The sequence below is a fragment of the Orcinus orca genome, chromosome 15, assembly GCF_937001465.1.
Source record: "Orcinus orca chromosome 15, mOrcOrc1.1, whole genome shotgun sequence".
NCBI classification, from domain to species: Eukaryota; Metazoa; Chordata; class Mammalia; order Artiodactyla; family Delphinidae; genus Orcinus; species Orcinus orca.
Genome location: NC_064573.1, coordinates 59,808,386 through 59,825,615, shown reverse-complemented (window position 1 = coordinate 59,825,615; position 17,230 = coordinate 59,808,386). Strand labels below are relative to the sequence as shown.

The 17,230-nt window shown below is 45.6% G+C and overlaps 1 protein-coding gene across 7 annotated transcripts in view; it reads left to right on the top strand.

The window, feature by feature from the left end:
* Nucleotides 1-17,230, top strand: part of PPP4R1 (protein phosphatase 4 regulatory subunit 1) — a 62,753-nt gene that overhangs the window by 43,430 nt on the left and 2,093 nt on the right. For 5 of the 7 annotated variants that reach the window (XM_049698512.1, XM_049698513.1, XM_033439403.2 and 2 more), the window contains 7 exons: nt 365-463; nt 1,996-2,181; nt 3,750-3,911; nt 13,489-13,589; nt 16,075-16,195; nt 16,287-16,421; nt 16,840-16,981. In XM_049698512.1, the coding sequence (XP_049554469.1) occupies nt 365-463; nt 1,996-2,181; nt 3,750-3,911; nt 13,489-13,589; nt 16,075-16,195; nt 16,287-16,421; nt 16,840-16,981 (946 nt within the window). The remainder of the gene's footprint in view (nt 1-364; nt 464-1,995; nt 2,182-3,749; nt 3,912-13,488; nt 13,590-16,074; nt 16,196-16,286; nt 16,422-16,839; nt 16,982-17,230) is intronic. The other 2 variants (XM_012535321.3, XM_033439401.2) reach the window with 1 other exon arrangement.

Here is a 17,230-nt window from a genome sequence, read left to right as displayed (position 1 = left end):
AGTAGAAGAAAAACTGTGTATGACATACCATACAACAGTTGCCTAAAGCAACCTCTAAATACTGTTTTATTGATAGCTAATTTTAGATATTGGGACCTTTTCAAATTTACTTCTAAATTTACTTTTTAATTACATTTGTTCTGGAATTCATTTTCAGACCTTTAGCAACCTATTCTGAAAGTTTGATTTAAGGCAGGGGAATTCTTATGAGGTCTTAGGTCTGTTTATAAATGTTTAAAAGTATGAAGAATTTGTACGTATTCTTATCTTTTGGTGGCCTTGAAAGGTGAGTAACTTAGTAAGATGGTTTAAATGAAGGGAACTCACAGACAGGACAGTTCTTTAAGTGACCGTTCTCTCCCAGCAGAATATGGAGTCCGCCCTTCGCTATATTCATGATGATTCAGACTCGGGCACCAGTGGTGGTTTTAGCCCCGATGAGGAAAGGAGAGCTAAAGTGCAGGTAGGTGACCCAAAACTCTTTACTTTGTGTGGGTGTTGTTAAGTCCACTTTTAAACCCATTTCTCACCAAATTTGCCCCTTCTGATAATGTTTTGAAAATGAGGGCTGATATATCATACTTCTGATAAGAAAATTCAAGTGGTCGAGTAAAATATAAGCAGAAATCTTCCTCTTCTCACACCTGTGACCCCTTCCCCTCCAGGGTGACCGCGACCATGGGTCCTCTTGTATTTCCTCAGCGCGCCTAGGCGGACGCGCCCGCGCGTCGGTGTGCACCTTTGTCTTTCAAAGACACATAGAGCCAGGCCATCACGCCTGGGTCTTCATGCCTGAGTTGCCAAGGATTGTAAGGTAGAGCTTGACTTCAGAGAGGAGAACGTGGGGGTACGGCCCAGAGCCGCTGTAAAGCACTGTCGGCTGGCAGGGTGACTCGAATCGGAGGCTTTACATGTGGGGTCGTTGGAATGTGGAGACACCTGTCTTTCTTTTTTCTTTTCTTTTTTAAAGAGTCGTGTCTTGGAGCTCTTTGCACAGGAGCACAGACTCCCCCGCCCCCGTCGCCCCCCCAGCACAGCACCCACGCGGCCCCGCGTGAGCAGGGCTGGGACGGGCGTCCACGTGTAGGTGTGCTGTGATATTACAAGTAAAGCCATGTTCATCGTGATCATGCCTGTGCTTTGCTCCTGGGACTGTCTCTGCATTAGTATAAGTAGATTGCCTGGGTCAAAGGGGGCGAGTCCTTTGTTTTTGTTTGTTCTATTTATTAAAAATGGAGTTGGTATTCATAGTGTTTTAAAACATGCTTTTTCAAGCCAGTGCATACAGATTGTCTCATTCCTTTAATGAATTTCCATTTTATTTTTTAAAAATAGATAATATGTTTACAAAGTTCAGAATTCAGCTTCCTTCTTAGCTTTTCTCCTCCAGCACCCACTTTGCTTTTCCCCTAAAGCGGCCAGTTTTATCTTTATTTTGTAGCTCCTTCCAAAGCTATATTTCGCATACATAAGCAAGATCGTAGATATGTTCTTCTAGATATGTTCTTCTTGTCCTCGCATTTATACAAGTGGTTAGAGGTATGTACACTTTAAGTTTCTGTAGATAATTGCTAAATTTCCATCTAAAGGCGGTTGTTGTTGTCGTTTTAAGGTCCTTGTTGGTGACAGTGCAGAAGAGGGCCTGCTGAGCCTCATCTGCTAGGTTAGCCTCATCCACTAGGTTAGCCTCATTCAGTAGGTTACCCCAGACTCTGTAATCTCTGCCAGCACTGAAAGGCGCTGATCTTATTCTTAATGTATCTCTTAAATTTAGTAAGCAGGTCTCATCATCCTCTAAGCTGTTTTCTGTTTTAAGATCTTGTTTGTTGTTTCCTCCTTGAAGCTGCTTTTATTCATTTACACATGTATCTCCCTTAGCGTGTTTTCTTATCTCTTTTCAGTTACTGGAATCCTGAAACTTGGAGATTGGTTTTTCACGACTATATGAGGTGCAAGTGTGCCTAATTTACAAAGTCTGCACTCTCTCTTGGTTAGGACGTTGTGCCCCAGGCCCTGCTGGATCAGTATCTCTCCATGACCGACCCCTCCCGGGCGCAGACAGTGGACACGGAGATCGCCAAGCACTGCGCGTACAGCCTGCCGGGCGTGGCACTGACGCTGGGCCGGCAGAACTGGCACTGCCTGCGCGAGACCTACGAGACGCTGGCCTCCGACATGCAGGTGCGGGGCCCCTGTCCACGCTCCCTCGCGTGCAGAGAGCTTGCCAGTGACACCAGAGCACTCCCCCGTGGGTCCAGGCTCCTCCCTCCACCTGAGCAGCCTCTCTTCTTTTTTGTCTGAAGTGCTAGAATTAGCTTCCCGTTTGACCTGCTGAGGTTCCTAACTCAAAGGTGCTGTTGTCTAAAGTTTACGTGCAGATTAATTCTTGAGAATATAGGGTTTCATTTTACCCCAGAAACAGTGTTATAAATGCTTCCTCCCTGGTATTTTTCAACCTTAGCAGAACTGCAGTCGTGTTAGGGCTGCCAAGGTCTGGGCCCAGCGGGCAGCGCAGTGTGGGTGGGAGAAGGTTGATGGGTGTGTGCGTGCCCGTTTGTACACACATGTGCTCACCACCACCACCCGTTTGAGAAACAAGAAATGGGAAACATTGACCCTTGGTTGTTTGTGGCTCTTTGTGGCTGTTTTCCCAGGCTTTGCCGACTTCACCCCCCCGCCCTTGGGTCTGTCTTCTATACACCCAAGTCCCTTTTCCTTCAGCGACCTTCATCTCTCAGTTATTCGAAGGCATCTGCTGAGACTAATTTATACTGAGTTGTGAATGGTTATCCCTCAGTGTCTCAGTTGACTTGGCAAGTTGGAAGTCAAGAGTCCCCTTGGGAACATAGTTTAAGTCCCTCCTCCGACCTCTGGAGAAGCTGATCCCTGCTCAGCCCTCAGGGGTGGAACTGGGCGTGGGACACATGGCCAAGACCAACGAGTGTTCCACCCTCTGTGTGAGCGGCTTTCCACCTTTATTCTGTGGACTCTCGGAGCTGCTGGTGACGGGGACGGCTCTGGATGGGTAGGGCTTATCCAAACATCCTGCCTTCTCCCATTTGATACATTGAACATGGGTACAGCATATTATCTCAAGAACAGGTTCTTGTGTTTGGGGGCGGGGATAAAGCCTTTGTTCTAAACAGCTTCTCAGCAGGTAAAGTTTTAAACTAAATAAGAAAGTAAACTTTTTAAAATTAAGGCCACATGAAGAAAAAGCTGTTTTTGACATATAAAGTCTCCTGTAAATGGAGCACATTTCTGTTCTGGTGTTCTTTTCCAGGGCTGCCCGCAAGAGATTTTTCCAATCTTGTATCTCTTTAATTGCCAGTTCTTTAAAACGAGTTTTGTGGTTGTTTTTAATCCAGGGTAGTCTGTGCAGAGTCGGGAGGGCCAGTGCAGGGAGAGGCACACCAGCCAGCCTTCGATCCATGTGGGACGCCAGGAAATTGGGCATCCAGTGCTCCGAGAGCTGCACAGGCTTCACCACCAGTGATCTACAAGCACTTTTTTCCTTCCTAAGTGAAAGGGGGATAACATATACTGTGCAGGGATTTTGCATTTTTCTGCCAGTTTTTGATAGAAAGTAGGCATTTAAAACTTGGTATCTATTATTACTATTTTATTCTGATTTAACTTGAGATTAATAACATTCAGATATAATAAATTAACCTTCATACATTGTGCAAAAGTTAAAGTACCAAGACTTTGTGATCAGCTTACTCACGCAGTTGTCTTTATTCCTGCAGTGGAAAGTTCGAAGGACCTTAGCCTTCTCCATCCACGAACTTGCAGTCATCCTTGGAGATCAGTTGACAGCTGCAGATCTGGTTCCAATTTTTAATGGATTTTTAAAAGACCTCGATGAAGTCAGGATAGGTGTCCTTAAACACTTGCATGATTTTCTGAAGGTAATTTTTAAGGTTTTTTTTATAAAAACACACTAAAATTCTACTGTAGAGTTAAAGTTTTGACTTTATGCTGCCATCAAGATAGGTTTCTGTATGTTCTATGTAACAAATGTAGCCATGACTTTGATGGTACCATGTGGTTAAAAAATAGTCCCATTCTGATCAATTTTGCTAGTGTCACTTCAGTGTTTAATTTAAAAATTACGCTAAATTTCATTTTTAAATGACATTAGATCATGGTTACAAACATTTGTACCTTTTTTCTCATAATTACTGAACTAACATGTAGGAAATTACATGGACATTAAGCCTTCTGTGGTGTGTCCTCACCCCTCTGATGTGGATCTCTGGTCTCTGACAGGAGCAGCGCTGACTTTACAAATTGTTTAATCCTGGAGAACTATTGTAGTCGTAAAGTTTGAGGTGCAGAAGTATCATAATTGAAATTGCTCTAATTGTCCCGATAATGTTCCCTCAACTCAGAATCCAGTGGGGAATTGCACATAGAATTTAAATATCACATCTCTTTAGCCGTCTTAAATCTAGGACAGTTTCCCTGACTTTTCACCTGTAATGTCATGGACCTTTTTGAGGGGGCCAAGCCAGTGGTTTTGGAGAATGCCCCCCAATTTGAACTTGCCTGAGCACTGTCACACAGTTAGATTCAGGTTAAACAGGTGTTGTCTGCCAAGAGTATTACCTCTCTACCTAGGTCCCTGGGTGTTTTTCTGAATGGGTTGCGTCAGGGGTAACACGATGTTGGCTCTTGGGTCCCTGGTGATGCTGAGTCCAGTCCCGTGGCCATGGGTCAGCTCACTTTTCCATCGAGGTTATTGACTCCTCGGTGGGCGATTCTTTCAAACTCTGAACAGCTCTTTCCCTGAGTCCTTCACACAGTGCTTTTGCATTTCTGCGTCTGTACCTGATTCTTGCCTGAATCACTTGTTACTGTGTGAGTTGTAAAATACTAATTTTCTGTTCTTTGTAATTCCTTCTGTGTTTACTAGTTAGTATCTCCTGTAAAGATAACCTTTCCCTTCTCTTCCTCTGCCTCTTTGCAAATTTTTCTTAATATCAGTGTGGACTCTAGAATTACTTTTTTATTCCTTCCGTGTAATGTAATCTATTTCTGTCGGGGTTTTTTGTTTGTTTTTTAACATCTTTATTGGAGTATAATTGCTTTACAATGGTGTGTTAGTTTCTGCTTTATAACAAAGTGAATCAGTTATACACATACATTATGTCCCCATATCTCTTCCCTCTTGCATCTCCCTCCCTCCCACCCTCCCTATCCCACCCCTCTAGGTGGTCACGAAGCACCCAGCTGATCTCCCTGTGCTATGCGGCTGCTTCCCACTATCTGTATTACGTTTGGTAGTGTATATATGTCCATGCCACTGTCTCACTTTGTCCCAGCTTACCCTTCCCCCTCCCCGTATCCTCAAGTCCATTCTCTAGTAGGTCTGCATCTTTATTCCTGTCTTGCCCCTGGGTTCTTCTGATCCTTTTTTTTTTTTTTTTTTTTTAGATTCCATATATATATGTTAGCATACGGTATTTGTCTTTCTCTTTCTGACTTACTTCACTCTGTATGACAATCTCTGGGTCCATCCACCTCACTACACATAACTCAGTTTCGTTCCTTTTTATGGCTGAGTAGTAGTCCATTGTATATATGTGCCACATCTTCTTTATCCATTCATCTGTTGCTGGACATTTAGGTTGTTTCCATCTCCTGGCTATTGTAAAAAGAGCTGCAATGAACATTTTGACACATGACTCTTTTTGAATTATGGTTTTCTCAGGGTATATGCCCAGTAGTGGGATTGCTGGGTCATATGGTAGTTCTACTTTTAGTTTTTTAAGGAACCTCCATACTGTTCTCCATAGTGGCTGTATCAATTTACATTCCCACCAACAGTGCAAGAGGGTTCCCTTTTCTCCACATCCTCTCCAGCATTTATTGTTTGTAGATTTTTTGATGGTGGCCATTCTGACCGGTGTGAGATGATATCTCATTGTAGTTTTGATTTGCATTTCTCTAGTGGTTAATGATGTTGAGCATTCTTTCATGTGTTTGTTGGCAATCTGTATATCTTCTTTGGAGAAATGTCTATTTAGGTCTTCTGCCCATTTTTGGATTGGGTTGTTTGTTTTTTTGATATTGAGCTGCATGAGTTGCTTGTATGTTTTGGAGATTAATCCTTTGTCAGTTGCTTCATTTGCAAATATTTTCTCCCATTCTGAGGGTTGTCTTTTCGCCTTGTTTATGGTTTCCTTTGCTGTGCAAAAGCTTTGAAGTTTCATTAGGTCCCATTTGTTTATTTTTGTTTTTATTTCCGTTTCTCTAGGAGGTGGGTCAAAAAGGATCTTGCTGTGATTTATGTCATAGAGTGTTCTGCCTATGTTTTCCTCTAAGAGTTTGATGGTGTCTGGCCGTACATTTAGGTCTTTAATCCATTTTGAGTTTATTTTTGTGTATGGTGTTAGGGAGTGTTCTAATTTCATTCTTTTACATGTAACTGTCCAGTTTTCCCAGAACCACTTACTGTAGAGGCTGTCTTTTCTCCACTGTATATTCTTGCCTCCTTTATCAAAGACAAGGTGACCATATGTGCGTGGGTTTATCTCTGGGCTTTCTATCCTGTTCCATTGATCTATATTTTTGTTTTTGTGCCAGTACCATACTGTCTTGATTACTGTAGCTTTGTAGTATAGTCTGAAGTCAGCGAGCCTGATTCCTCGAGCACCGTCTTTCTTTCTCAAGATTGCGTTGGCTATTCGGAGTCTCTTGTGTTTCCATACCAATTGTGAAATTTTTTTTTCTAGTTCTGTGATAAATGCCAGTGGTAGTTTGATAGGGATTGCATTGAATCTGTAGATTGCTTTGGGTAGTAGAGTCATTTTCACAATGTTGATTCTTCCAGTCCAAGAACATGGTATGTCTCTCCATCTATTTGTATTATCTTCAATTTCTTTCATCAGTGTCTTATAGTTTTCTGCATACAGGTCTTTTGTCTCCTTAGGTAGGTTTATTCCTAGGTATTTTATTCTTTTTGTTGCAGTGGTAAATGGGAGTGTTTCCTTAATTTCTCTTTCAGATTTTTCGTTGTTAATGTATAGGAATGCAAGAGATTTCTGTGCATTAATTTTGTATCCTGCTACTCTACCAAATTCACTGATTAGCCCTAGTAGTTTTCTGGTAGCATCTTTAGGATTCTCTACGTATAGTATCATGTCATCTGCAAACAGTGACAGCTTTACTTCTTCTTTTCCGATTTGGATTCCTTTTATTTCTTTTTCTTCTCTGCTTGCTGTGGCTAAAACTTCCAAAACTATGTTGAATAATAGTGGTGAGAGTGGGCAACCTTGTCTTGTTCCTGATCTTAGTGGAAATGGTTTCAGTTTTTCACCATTGAGGATGAAGTTGGCTGTGGGTTTGTCATATATGGCCTTTATTATGTTGAGGAAAGTTCCCTCTATGCCTACTTTCTGGAGGGTTTTTATTATAAATTGGTGTTGAATTTTGTCAAAAGCTTTCTCTGCATCTATTGAGATGATCATATGGTTTTTCTCCTTCAGTTTGTTAATATGGTGTATCACATTGATTGATTTGCGTATATTGAAGAATCCTTGCATTCCTGGAATAAACCCCACTTGATCATGGTGTATGATTCTTTTATGTGCTGTTGGATTCTGTTTGCTTGTATTTTGTTGAGGATTTTTGCATCTACGTTCATCAGTGATATTGGCCTGTAGTTATCTTTCTTTATGACATCTTTGTCTGGTTTTGGTGTCAGGGTGATGGTGGCCTCGTAGAATGAGTTTGGGAGTGTTCCTCCTTCTGCTGTATTTTGGAAGAGTTTGAGAAGGATAGGTGTTAGCTCGTCTCTAAATGTTTGATAGAATTTGCCTGTGAAGCCATCTGGTCCTGGGCTTTCGTTTGTTGGAAGATTTTTAATCACAGTTTCAATTTCAGTGCTTTTGATTGGTCTGTTCATATTTTCTATTTCTTCCAGGTTCAGTCTCGGAAAGTTGTGCATTTCTAAGAATTTGTCCATTTCTTCCAGGTTGTCCATTTTATTGGCATAGAGTTGCTTGTAGTAATCTCTCATGATCTTTTGTATTTCTGCAGTGTCAGTTGTTACTTCTCCTTTTTCATTTCTAATTCTATTGGTTTGAGTCTTCTCCCTTTTTTCTTGATGAGTCTGGCTAATGGTTTATCAATTTTGTTTATCTTCTCAACCAGCTTTTACTTTTATTGATCTTCGCTATCCTTTCCTTCATTTCTTTTTCATTTACTTCTGATCTGATCTTTATGATTTCTTTCCTTCTGCTAACTTTGGGGTTTTTTTGTTCTTCTTTTTCTGATTGCTTAGGTGTAACGTTAGGTTGTTTATTTGAGATGTTTCTTGTTTCTTAAGGTAGGCTTGTATAGCTATAAACTTCTCTCTTAGAACTGCTTTTGCTGCATCCCATAGGTTTTGGGTCATTGTGTTTTCATTGTCATTTGTTTCTAGGTTTTGGTTTTTTTGGTTTTGTTTTTTTTTTTTTGCTATACATGGGCCTCTCCCTTTGCGGAGCACAGGCTCCGCACGCACAGGCTCAGTGGCCATGGCTCATGGGCCTAGCTGCTCCGTGGCATGTGGGATCTTCCCAGACCGGGGCATGAACCCGTGTCCCCTGCATCGGCAGGCGGATTCTCAACCACTGCGCCACCAGGGAAGCCCTGTTTCTAGGTATTTTTTGATTTCCTCTTTGATTTCTTCAGTGATCTCTTGGTTATTAAGTAGTGTGTTGTTTAGCCCCCATGTGTTTGCATTTCTTACAGATTTTTTCCTGTAATTGATATCTAGTCTCATAGCATTGCAGTTGGAAAATATACTTGATACGATTTCAGTTTTCTTAAATTTACCAAGGCTTGATTTGTGACCCAAGATACGATCTATCGTGGAGAATGTTCCATGAGCACTTGAGAAGAATGTGTATTCTGTTGTTTTTGGATGGAATGTCCTATAAATATTAATTAAGTCCATCTTGTTTAATGTATCATTTAAAGCTTGTGTTTCCTTATGTACTTTCATTTTGGATTATCTGTCCATTGGTGAAAGTGGGGTGTTAAAGTCCCCTACTTTGATTGTGTTACTGTCAATTTCCCCTTTTATGGCTGTTAGTATTTGCCTTATGTATTGAGGTGCTCCGATGTTGGTTGCATAAGTATTTACAATTGTTATATCTTCTTCTTGGATTGATCCCTTGATCATTAGGTAGTGTCCTTCTTTGTCTCTTGTAATAATAGTCTTTGTTTTAAAGTCTATTTTGCCTGATATGAGAATTGCTACTCCAGCTTTCTTTTGATTTCCATTTGCATGGAATATCTTTTTCCATCCCCTCACTTTCAGTCTGCATGTGTCCGTAGGTCTGAAGTGGGTCTCTTGTAGACAGCATATATATGGGTCTTGTTTTTGTATCCATTCAGTGAGCTTGTGTCTTTTGTTTGGAGCATTTAATCCATTTACATTTAAGGTAGTTATCTATATGTATGTGCCTATTACCATTTTCTTAATTGTTTTGGTTTTATTATTGTAGGTCTTTTCCTTCTCTTTTGTTTCCTGCCTAGAGAAGTTCCTTTAGCATTTGTTGTAGAGCTGGTTTGGTGGTGCTGAATTCTCTTAGCTTTTGCTTGTCTGTAAAGCTTTTAATTTCTCCATCAAATCTGAATGAGATCCTTGCTGGGTAGAGTAATCTTGGTTGTAGGCTTTTCTCTTTCATCACTTTAAATATGTCCTGCCAGTCCCTTCTGGCTTGCAGAGTTTCTGCTGAAAGATCAGCTGTTAACCTTATGGGGATGCCCTTGTGTGTTATTTGTTGTTTTTCCCTTGCTGCTTTTAATATTTGTTCTTTGTATTTAATTTTTGATAGTTTGATTAATATGTGTCTTGGTGTGTTTCTCCTTGGATTTATCCTGTATGGGACTCTCTGTGTTTCCTGTACTTGATTAACTATTTCCTTTCCCATATTAGGGAAGTTTTCAACTATAATCTTCTCAAATATTTTCTCAGTCCCTTTCTTTTTCTCTTCTTCTTCTGGGACCCCTAGAATTCGAATGTTGGTGTCTTTAATGTTGTGCCAGAGGTCTCTGAGGCTGTCCTCAATTCTTTTCATTCTTTTTTCTTTATTCTGCTCTGCAGTAGTTATTTCCACTATTTTATCTTCCAGGTCACTTATGCGTTCTTCTGCCTCAGTTATTCTGCTATTGATCCCTTCTAGGGAATTTTTATTTCGTTTATTGTGTTGTTCATCTCTGTTTGTTTGCTCTTTAGTTCTTCTAGGTCCTTGTTAAATGTTTCTTGCATTTAGTCTATTCTATTTCCAAGATTTTGGATCATCTTTACTGTCATTATTCTGAATTCTTTTTCAGGTAGACTGCCTATTTCCTCTTCATTTGTTTGGTCTGGTGGGTTTTTATCTTGCTCCTTCATCTGCTGTGTGTTTTTCTGTCTTCTCATTTTGCTTAACTTACTGTGTTTGGGGTCTCCTTTTTGCAGGCTGCAGGTTAGTAGTTACCGTTGTTTTTGGTGTCTGTCTGCAGTGGCTAAGGTTGGGTCAGTGGGTTGTGTAGCCTTCCTGGTGGAGGGGGACTAGTGCCTGTGTTCTGGTGGATGAGGCTGGATCTTGTCTTTCTGGTGGGCAGGAGGTCCACGTCTTTGGTTTGTTTTGGGGTGTCTGTGTCCTTGTTATGATTTTAGGCAGCCTCTCTGCTAATGGATGGGGTTGTGTTCCTGTCTTGCTAGTTGTTTGGCATAGGGTGTCCAGCACTGTAACTTGCTGGTTGTTGAGTGGAGCTGGGTCTTGGCGTTGAGATGGAGCTCTGGGAGATTTTCGCCGTTTGATATTACGTGGAGCTGGGAGGTCTCTTGTGGACAAGTGTCCTGAACTTGGCTCTCCCACCTCAGAGGCACAGCACTGACGCCTGGCTGGAGCACTAAGAGCCTGTCCTCCACACGGCTCAGAATAAAAGGGGGGAAAGAAAGAAAGAAGGAGAGAGAGGGGGGAGGGAGGGAGAGTGAGAAAGAGAGAGAGGAAGGAAGGAAGAAGATAAAATAAAGTGATTAAAATAAAAAATAAGAAAAAAAATTTTTTTAAGTAATTAAAAAAAAAGGACAGACAGAACCCTAGGACAGATGGTGGAAGCAAAGCTATACAGACAAAATCTCACACAGAAGCATACACATACACACTCACAAAAAGAGGAAGAGGGGAAAAAATCATAAATCTTGCTCTCAAAGTCCACCTCCTCAATTTGGGATGATGCATTGTATATTCATGTATTCCACAGATGCAGGTACATCAGGTTGATTGTGGAGCTTTAATCCGCTGCACCTGAAGCTGCTGGGAGAGCTTTCTCTTTCTCTTCTTTGTTCTCACAGCTCCCAGGGGCTCAGCTTTGGATTTGGCCCCGCCTCTGCGTGTAGGTCGCCGGAGGGCGTCCGTTCTTCGCTCAGACAGGACGGGGTTAAAGGAGCCGCTGATTCGGGGGCTCTGGTTTACTCAGGCCAGGGGGAGGGAGGGGCACGGCGTGCGGGGCGGGCCTGCAGCGGCAGAGGGCAGCGTGACGTTGCACCAGCCTGAGGCACGCCGTGCATTCTCCCAAGGAAGTTGTCCCTGGGTCACGGGACCCTGGCAGTGGCGGGCTGCACAGGCTCCCCGGAAAGGAGGTGTGGAGAATGACCTGTGCTCGCACACAGGCTTCTTGGTGGCGGCAGCAGCAGCCTTAGCGTCTCATGCCTGTCTCTGGGGTCTGTGCTAATAGCCGTGGCTCGCGCCCGTCTCTGGAGCTCCTTTAAGCAGCACTCTTAATCCCCTCTGCTCGCGCACCAGGAAACAAAGAGGGAAGAAAAAGTCTCTTGCCTCTTTGGCATCTCCAGACTTTTCCCCGGACTCCCTCCCGGCTAGCCGTGGCGCACTAGCTCCCTTTAGGCTGTGTTCACGCAGCCAACCCCAGTCCTCTCCATGGGATCTGACCTCCGAAGCCCGAGCCTCAGCTCCCATCCCCTGCCCGCCCCAGCGGGTGAGCAGACAAGCCTCTCGGGCTGGTGAGTGCTGGTCGGCCCTGGTCCTCTGTGCGGGAATCTCTCCGCTTTGCCCTCTGCACCCCTGTTGCTGCGCTCTCCTCCGTGGCTCCGCCACCCGCAGTCTCCACCCGCGAAGGGGCTTCCTAGTGTGTGGAAACCTTTCCTCCTTCACAGCTCCCTCCCACTGGTACAGGTCCCGTCCCTATTCTTTTGTCTCTGTTTTTTCTTTTTTCTTTTGCCCTACCCAGGTACGTGGGGAGTTTCTTGCCTTTTGGGAGGTCTGAGGTCTTCTGCCAGCGTTCAGGAGGTGTTCTGTAGGAGGTGTTCCACATGTAGATGGATTTCTGATGTATCTGTGGGGAGGAAGGTGATCTCCGCGTCTTACTCTTTCACCGTCTTGAAGCTCCTCCTGTCATTTGTTTTGACCATCAAATGTGGCGAATAAGAGCCCCTTAAAGCCACTCCTGTGTCCTTTCGATCGGCCCCCTCACTGCCAGGCACGTCTTACTTTCAGGCCTACCTTCTCCTTTCGCTCCAGCTGGGAGTCAGGATCTCCCCGAGGAGCCCAGGTCTTTTCTGGTGGAGAGTTGGGATTTAGAAGCCAAGATCCAGGAACTAGATGTGCTCATTGCTCCCGGACGTCATTTCTTTTAGGCTTTTTCAGGGGATAGGAGGGGGTTTTTTGGTTTGGGGGGTTTAAAAAATTATTTAGTTCATATTGCATCTTCCAGTCCAGTACCATTTCCTCTCCTTTTTTCACATTTTTTTTCTTTTCTATTGTGGTAAAAACTCTTGTTTTCAAAAACGTTAAATTATTTAGTCATTTGCTCAATTCGACGTTTTAGAACTATTCCAACATCAAATTAACCAGGTAATGGTCAAGATTTCCTTCAGCACTTTCTGTCATTGGAACATGTTCCATGAAGATATATGGTCACAATACTGAGTTTAAACTTAGACTTTTTCTGTGTGACTCTTATCTGTTTGATGTACAGTTAAATTTATTTGCTTCTGTTTATATCAACTTTTAGGGTTTTCCCCCTTGTTAACTATAAACCTACTCTTAAATATTTATAGAACGGTTATTGGGATAAACTTATTTTTTTCACTCAGATATTTATTGAGCACCTACAATGTGGCATCACAGTGCTGTCCACTGGGCTCACACTATGAGTAGGAGCATAATCCCTGTCTTCAGAGGGTGTGTGACAATAAGGATGTCACAGGAGTGTTCTGGTATAGCTTTGCCCGGGGACAGTGGACAGTAGAGGCCACTCACTGGCTCAAGAAGCAAATATTTCAAAAGGGGAGAATGACTCTTGAAGATAAACGGGATTATCAGGGAAAATGGACTTAATACCAATTTTTAAAACAAATGTACCTACTACATCTGCTCTCCTTCAGAAGAACTAACCATGTGATTTAGAGGTTTTTTAAGCAGTGTGGTAAAGGAAATAATGTCTCTGCCGTGTCCTAGTGAATATTTTTATTTGTCTCTTCAGCTTCTTCATATTGACAAAAGAAGAGAATATCTGTATCAACTTCAGGAGTTTTTGGTGACAGACAATAGTAGAAACTGGCGCTTTCGAGCTGAACTGGCTGAGTAAGTTCTCATACTTGATCAGACTGTTTTGGGGGGTGTGTGTTGCTTCATCTTTACCTTTCCTGGATTTCTTCATCACTTTGTGTGGGTCCAAGTTTCTGCCTGGTATCCTGTTCCTTTAACACTGCCTGTAACACAGGTCTTGCTGGCAGTGAATTTTCTCAGCTTTTTTTTTATAAGACCGTGTCACCTTCACTTTTTTTTAATTGTGGTAAAATACCCATAACCACTTTTGCTGCTGGTGCAGTGTCCCCCCATCTAGTTGTAGAACATTTCGTCCTCCCAAAAGGACACCCCACGCCCATAAGCAGCGGCCCCGCAGACATCAGTCTGCTGTCTCCGTGCGTGTTTGCTTTTCTGAGCGTTTGGTCCAGATGCGCCGCATAACCCCCGGCCTCTGTGCACGGCTCCCTCACTCAGCACAGTGTTGTCGGGGTCCATCCACGTGGCAGCCGTGAATAATGCTCTGAGTGAACATACGACCTTTTAAGCCATTCATCTGGGTTGTTTCCGGCTGATGTGAGTAGTGCTGCTGTGAGCATCGATGTACTCATAAAAGGTTTATGAGGTGGATTTGCTGGGTCATCCAGTAATTCTGCGTTTAACTTGTTGAGGAGCTGCATGACCGTGTGCACAATGGCTGCAGCGGGTTATATTCCCACCAGCAGTGGATGAGGGCTCCCATTTCCCCACATCCTCCCTGGCTCTTGCTGTTTTCCTTTTTTTTTCTTTCTAATTGCAGCCAGTGTGTGTAAAGTAGCGTCTCACTTTGGTCTTGATGTGCATTTCTTTAATGTTTAGTGATGTTTAGCACCATTTCATGTGCTGTTGGCCATTTGTATATATTCTCTGGAGAAATGTCTATTCAAGTCCATTGCATATTTTTTAATCGGGCTGTTTGTCTTAAATTGGGTTGCTGAATTGTAAGAGTTCTTTATTAAATATTCTGGATTCTGGACCTCACCTGTATTTTCAAAAGGTATCTTTGCTGGGTACGGAGTTTAGGGCTGAGTTTCTTTCGGTGCGTGACAGGATAACTGCCCTGAGTTCTGTCTTGCCTGGCCTCCTCTGCAGCTGGTGTGGACGGCAGAGGCCGTCCAGGCAGCAGGTGCTGGGTTGGGTGGTGGTGTCTCCATATGACCTTCGATGCCCTCTGCACTTCATTTCGTCCAGCCGTGGGCTGCCGCTGCCTTTTGCTGATGATGGGAGCTGGGGCTGGGGGCCTCTTCGTCCCGTTCTCTGCGCACCCTCTGCCCCTGTATCCCTCCGCCGCTGTATCCCTTCGGCTCTTCGACTCCGCGTTACCCGCTCTCCTCCGGCCCTGCGCTTCGGTATCCCTTTACTCCTCTGCCCCCCTCCACCCCCCCCCCCACCCCCGTGCACGTGCCCCTCCTTCCTTGTGCCCCTCCACCCTCCCAGCCCTGGGCTGCGGTTGCCCCGTGGTGGAGGCCGCCGGGTGCTGGGCGAGGGGAGGCCCTCTGCCCCTTGGTTCGGCCTCGGTCTTGGGGAGGCCTGTGTGCTGGGCTCCCCAGAGCCTCCACCCGCCCCGGGGCTCGTGTCTCTGCCCTGGACCCGTGCTCGGTCAGGGCAGTGCTTCCTGCGCCTCCGCAGCAGGACGAGACTTGCGCTTGGCTCGGAGGCTCTGCGGCTCCACGCCGGGAACGGGCTTTTCCTATCCCCTGTCTCCGGCTGCAGCCTGGCCTTGCCCGGGCGGGGGCGCGGACAGGCTTCGCTGACCCTCCGCCGGCCACAGGAGGCTTTTGCTCCTTGAGAGCGAGGCCTCCCTGTGCGCCCCAGGCTGGGAGGGGGTCTGCGGGGCGCCTCCCGGGGGATCCGCGTGCCCTCGGGCAGGGCGGCTCATCGCTGCGCTGGTTGTCTGTGTCGTCCGCCTCCTGCCGGTGGCACACGTAACCCGCCACAGACACAGCCCGGGAGGTGGGAGTCTCAGCGTGTCTGCGGTCCTCCTGGGAGGGTGTCGTTGCCTCCTCCACTCAGGCCGATGGGGGACGCCCTGGTCCCCGGTTCTCGGTGACTTGGTGGGAGTAGGCGCAGGAGGGGCCTCCCCGTGTCCCCTACCCCTGGTACCGGAGCCTCCCTGAGAAGCTGCCCGGAGCCTGACTGGTACACAGAAGGCTGCCTGAGGCTGCTGGCGCCTTCTCACTAGACGGCTGCTGTGTGGACCGGAGTTTCCCAGCAGGTCCTCAGCAGTCACCGCGGGACCGTGTGCCGTGTCCCCATGGAGCCAGCCGGGACGTGCTTTGCTGTGTCCGTCGCCGTGGATACAGTTCCGCAGTGTTTGTGTCCTGAACGTGTGTGTTGTTTAGATGCAGATCCAGACACACAGCGTCCAGGCCAATCGCTGGTCTCTGCATGTGTTCCTCTCACAGACACGACCTTGGTGACTCACGCTTCAGACGAGCAACCTATTTTCATTTGTCGTGTTTACTGTTGAGTTGTAATTGTATTTTTATAATTCACTTTGTAGACAGCTGATCTTACTTCTAGAATTATACAGCCCCAGAGACATTTATGATTATCTACGCCCCATTGCCCTGAATCTGTGCGCAGATAAAGTTTCTTCTGTTCGTTGGATTTCCTACAAGTTGGTACGTGTTCAAGTTCTTACAGCCTTAGCCCAGCACACGTTTGGTGAGAACACTGGGCAGAGGTGTGGCTCACCAGTGCGTGCCCCCCTAGGTTGGCGAGATGGTGCGTAAGCTGCACCGGGCTGCGCCGCCCACCTTCGGGGTGGACCTCATCCGCGAGCTGGTGGAGAACTTCGGCCGCTGTCCCCGGTGGTCCGGGCGGCAGGCCTTCGTCTTTGTCTGCCAGGTGAGTGCGGCCACACCGGCTGCCTGTCTCCTTGGGCCCCTTGCCCCCCTCCACACCCTCGCTCTCATCCTTGAGGGCAGAGCTTCGCCATCTGGCTCACCCTTCCCCGCTCCGTCCCCCGAGCTCCCGAAAGCGGTGCTGCCCTGGCCGTCGTCCTGGTCCACGGAGCTTGCGGGTCTGCGGCTGTGAACATGACTGTGATGCCAGGCCTCCGTGGGGCAGGTCACAGCTGTGCGTCTCTGCGGGGACTTAACTGTATCATTTTGTTTTGAGCTCCTGAGTGCCTGGAATATTGTTTTTAAAAGCTGTAACTGAAACCTGAGGCACTTAAGTTGTTTCTAAAAGGTTTTGCGAGCTGGTATTACTTACGGCCTGGTCGACTGAGCCGGCAGATTGAAGCAGGTCTTTCTGTCCCCAGACCGTCATTGAAGATGAATGCCTGCCCATGGACCAGTTCGCTGTGCATCTGATGCCACACCTGCTCACCTTGGCAAACGACAGGGTTCCGAATGTCCGCGTGCTCCTCGCGAAGACGCTGCGACAAACTCTGCTAGAAAAAGGTAGGCGGGCGACCCGCGAGGAGCAGGGTAGGTGGTGGGGACACGGGGCAGGTGGGCGCCCGAGCGGAAGGGTTGGGGTCAGAGGAATAGTCTGGTCCGAGAATGTGCTGCGACTTGGTAGTGGTGGTTTGTGTCGAGAAAGGACACAAAGACGATTAAGGGGTGAGGAGAGCGATGTTGAATTTTCACTGTTCTGTTCTAGATGAATTTTTCTTTATAATTTAAAACTTAGTAGTTTGAAAAGTTGGA